The 5,296-nt window shown below is 33.1% G+C and overlaps 1 protein-coding gene across 1 annotated transcript; it reads left to right on the top strand.

The window, feature by feature from the left end:
- The first annotated feature begins 3,629 nt into the window (after positions 1–3,629).
- On the top strand, positions 3,630–4,831 carry LOC126726021 (protein E6). Its single transcript, XM_050431113.1, has one exon. The coding sequence runs from the start codon at positions 3,708–3,710 to the stop codon at positions 4,584–4,586; it is 879 nt and encodes a 292-aa protein (XP_050287070.1). The 5' UTR covers positions 3,630–3,707; the 3' UTR covers positions 4,587–4,831.
- The last annotated feature ends 465 nt before the right edge of the window (positions 4,832–5,296 follow it).

The following is a 5,296-nucleotide window of genomic DNA, read 5'->3' as shown; positions in this document are numbered from 1 at the left end:
ATTTGTGCTATTTGATTTCTACAGGTTTGGATTGTGGTTTTTGTCCTTAGGGTTTTGATTTATCTTTGTATTCTTTGGGTTGATTTCTCTTTCTGAAACTGAATGGGTGAAACCCATTATTTTTCTTTTTAAATTTCTCACATGTTGGGTTGGTTTCTATGGGTTGGTAAATGTGGAACCCAAACTCGAACTGAAAACTTGAATTTTTAACACTAACAAACTCGCACATGACACGTCTGGACATTCAGATCCGTCCACGGGTCTTCGGATCGGATCAGGTTAGACGGGTGGGTAAGGTCTGACAAGTTGATGGACAACCCTAGGTAAGAGGGGAGAGAGTGTAATTTGAAGAGAGAGAGAGAGAGAGAGAGAGAGAGAGAGAGAGAGAGAGTAAATGAAAATAATAATAATAAAAGAATAAAAATGATTATTTAAATAATATAGGGTGTATAATAGATTAATTTGATGTGGGTGTTTTTGAGAGGTGATTATGTAAAATAGAAAAAAGTAGGTTCTTATACTGACATAGACATAAAAGTTTACACAAGCTGATGCGAATGGTCTTAAGAACAAAATTGTGACCATTAGGGATATTAGGGCAATTTTGATGTTATTAGATAGTCATACGTGCATATGCATGAATGATAATGATACTCTTACACTCATTTTTTTTACATCCATTTTTATTACATCCACTTTCAGAACTTTATGTATCCATTATGAAATTTTCCCTATAGTGTAACTATATTTACAAGTAGTTCCTTGCAATTAGCCGCCAAAAAAAAAAAAAAAGTAGCTCCTTGAAAAAATACAACTTCACCCCTCCGAAAATTTTAAATGTATAAATTCTTTTTAGTGTAAGAATACTTATAAATAATACTCAAACAAATTGAGTGGGTACCATGACACCAATTGAAGAATTGGTGAGTTCAATTGAAATTAGCTAAAGCAAAGAAAACAGAGAGGCTAGAAAAAATTGTTCTTTTTTTTAAAGGTCGTTGGACATATAGCTCTGATACCATAAAGGAATAGAGAATACAAAGTTTATGTTGGGTTGAAAAAAAAACACCCAGTAAGTCATATACTATTTTGTATTAATACTAAAATATTATAGACAAACTTCCCTAAATTGTAGAGATTACAATTATAGAAAATCAGCTAAAGTTAAGGGATGTGCTATGGAGGAGAGAATCAAGGGAGTATATTGGCTGATTTATGTTTGGCAAGTATTTGAATTTGAATTGGACACTTTTATGGCATTATTTGACTTTGAATTAGACACATCAATCTTTTGATTATCACCCACTTCCCCTCCCCCCCCCCCCCCCCCCCCCAAAGATAATTTTTTGTCTCCTCCATTGTTTATATGTTAAATGTGGACATTTTTGCATCAATTGTAGATATTGATGTAAAATAGTAGATGTAAGTGTGTGCAAGAGGATACTTTCACATGCATGAATTCTAATGGTTATATGTGTAGCATGGTTTAGTGTTGGTTTGGCATCAATTTTTTTCAACTTTTTAATTTATTTGTTTGTGTATAGATGTTTAAAATCTCTCCTTTTTTTTTTTTTTACTACAATTATATTTTAACCAACTTTCAATAAATAAATAATCAATAAAAAATCAATATATATAAAAGCAAAGATCTCATGCGAGAGAGCATGGGGTTCTGCCAAGTGATGCATTGTATGAAATTCTTTTGATTTAGACTTCTACCTCATCTAATTTAGAATTTATGTCAAACTATTAAGTAATTGTAGATGCATTTATTTCAATGTATTAATAAAATTCAAAAAATTCGTATATATTTATAACTTTAAATGCTCTGGATTGATATGGATGGATCTAAAAAGTCATGAGAAAGGTAGGAACTAAAAAAACTTTTCAATTTCCAACATAAGACTAACTTCAATGCAAAATTGCAAGAGTCAGATTCAATAAATTAGATAATATGATATGATGATTTGTCTCCATATTTTTCCAATATAAATCCTCATTTGTCCACATTTGTCCAATATAATTTCTCTCATAATATCTTTGGTTCCCTTTCTGAGAGGTATGTTAATTTCCAAAATATTATGTTCATCTTAAGTATTTTGTTTAGATTATATATATATATATATATATATATATATATATATTTATATATATGTTTGTACTAATGTAGCATTGTAATGTGTTTAGATTGGTTTTTTCATATTGTGTGTCAATTTAGATTTTTTATTTTTCGTATGATGCATATATATAGTTGGTAGGGATTTGTAGTATTTTTGGTGTTTTGGCATCTTTTAGGGAGGTTAAATCGTGATATTATTATGACACTATGACATTATTGTGTGTTATTGTATCATGAAATTATAGCAGTTTTTATAGCTAATTGATTAAAATATCATTCTGTCAATTTTCATCCTATTATAATTACGATCTTAAAAATCAAACTTTTCTTCAATTAAAATGTTAATGTGCCTTAATTTTATCTATCATGTCAATTCTGAAACTGAAGAAAAGCTATTTTGAATGACATAAAAATTATAGGTGTTGAAATAGTGGAGATAGAGACTTTAGTGGCATAAGAAATGTAGAAATTAACACTATAGAATCTATATATAAAGCATAAATCATATAAGAAAAACACCTAAGAACCAACAAGTTTGTAGGTGACATTGTTAACTGTAAGTCTGTGACTAACCATAATAGTATTCATGAAATCAATAGGTCATGACTAATTTTTTATAAAATTTATCAAAATGCACCATGCATTGTGCGGGATATTGGCTAGTTGTATCTAAACGATAAAGTAAAGTGTTAACATTTCTATCTATTTCATTAGGTGGAGATTGCTTTGCTTCAATAATTTACAAAAGTTTTTAACCTAGTAATCTAAAGTCTCTTATTGTCGAATAAGAGATCTGAGGTCCGACTTTCACTAAAGTCTCTTACTGCTGAATAAAAGTTTGGGTTCAATCTCCACCTATATGAAAATCAATTAGTCTCTAGGTCTAATAAAAAAGAGCAATCAGGAGTAGACACCATAAAGAGCAATCTATCTCTCTCTCAAAAAAAAAAAAAAAAAAAAAAAAAAAACCCTTAATTAGTTAACTTTTTTTTTTTAGGGAAATAAATTAGTTACTTAAGTACTTTTATTTATTTTGGGGAGGGATGACGGGGAGAGGAGGATGGGACCGCTATGATAATTAAAGGAAAAGGTTTTGTTTTAACTTAATTAATGTTAGTTTGCTTAAAAGAGTCGAAAAATCAAGAAGCCGAATAAATGGTTAGCAATGCAAATGAAACTATTAAGAGGAAAATAACTGGATCCCTAAGTGAAAGATTTAGACATAATTATGTTGTTTCATAATGGATACATAAAGTTCTGTCGAAAAAGAATTAGTAAAAAAAAAAAAGCCTTAACAGGAAGCGGTCCATCAAAAGTTAAAGAACTCTTTTTTAAAGTTCACTCATATCACTCATAGAGGGGACCACAATCATCACTGTTCTCCCGTCTATTTACCTAATGAGTTGAAACTTTGGAGAGAGATATTCATCCAAAATTTATTGGAATTTTATTTTATTTTATTTTTGGGTAAGTAAAGGAGGTTTTTCTCTATATAAAGATTGGATCAAGTGAAGCACTCCCTAGCTCTCATTAGTCATACACTCAGTTAACACAAACAATATCTTTTTCTCTCTCTTGCCATATACCTATGGCTGCATCTGCAAAATTCATCTCTTTTCTCTTCATCCTAACCCTCTCCTTCTTTGTGCAAATTCATGCTAGAGAAAGCCAGTTCTTCAGCAAGGTCACAAACGTTAACAACGATGCCAAAGAGACCACCACAGTTGACCCCAACAAAGAAGAATTTTTAACCAAGCATGAGCAGCAGCCAGTCTTCATCCCCCAGACCCAAAATGGCTATGGTCTCTATGGCCATGAGTCTGGCCAGTTCCCTCCTACCACCACCACCCCCACCCCAACCACCACCACTTCACTAACCAATGTCAATGCTGCACCTTACACCACCACCCCCACCACCACCACCAACAATAATGCCCCATTCAAAACAGTGTTTGAAGATGATGAATCTCTCAACAAGTACCTCAACTCCAACCAGAACTACAACTACAACCCCAACCCCAACCCCAACAACAACAACAACAACAACCAAAACAACGAATTTTACTACAACAACAATGCTTACCATGCCAGCCAAAATGGTCTGAGGGATTCAAGGCTTACTCAGAGAGAAGGCTACACCACTTTGGCCAACCAGAACAACTACAACAACAACAATGGTGCCAACAGTTACAATAATGCTGAGAGGCAAGGCATGAGTGACACGAGGTTTTTGGAGAATGGGAAGTACTACTACGACGTTAACTTAGAGAATAACTACAATCCAAACCGTTATGAGAACTCTAGAGGAGTGGATTCAAGAAATTGGAACAATAACAACAACAACAACAACAACAGGGGTTATTATGGCAGCAACAACAATCAGAACACTTTTGAGTACAACAACTCCATGGAAGGGTACCAAAATGAGGAAGAGTTCCAAGAGAGCCAAGATGAGTTCGTGCCATGATGAGTTTGGCTTGACAATTATTAATTAAGTGCAAAAGAATGAGATTGGTGTTTGATAGTATTATTTAATCATATATGGTTTAGTTGGTGAAAAAAAAGCTGAAGTATAGTTTTTATTTAAGCATGGTTTTTATTGTTAATTTGTAATCTTGTCTCTGGGTTTGCAATTGCAAAGTTCTTCATGCTAATCGGTACTGGTTATGAAAGTTAATAAAATGTATACGCAATATGGTCGTTGTTGCTTCAGCTTAATGTATCACTATCTCAACCCAAAAAAAAAAAAAAAGGCTTAATGTATCAATATTCAATCCCCCAAAAGAGGTATATGAGACAAATTGCGAGAGATAGTAAGTAGTTTCCTAATAGCTTGTCGTGACCTATATTAATCCGAACTGACATAGTACTAACTGGAATTCATACATAATTAAGCTGACTACCAAATTGGTAAAGCATTAGCTAGGGGCTAATACATGTCCTTTGCATGGGACCAATTAGAATTTCCCATGATTAAGGGTACAGTACAAAAAATTGAGCCATTTCAACTACAGCTCTAGGAAATTTCCTCCATATGCAGTGCACCCTAATCACCTAATCCATTTCTGTCGTTACTCTGTTAGTAAAAGAAAAAGACAGCACTAGCCAACAACAATAAGGCACTTCAGCTCGGAGTTGTCACAACTGCCCGGCTGATTCCTACTTCCTAGGCGTGTA

The sequence above is a fragment of the Quercus robur genome, chromosome 5, assembly GCF_932294415.1.
Source record: "Quercus robur chromosome 5, dhQueRobu3.1, whole genome shotgun sequence".
Lineage (NCBI taxonomy): Eukaryota > Viridiplantae > Streptophyta > Magnoliopsida > Fagales > Fagaceae > Quercus > Quercus robur.
This window is presented reverse-complemented; position numbering and strand designations above follow the sequence as displayed.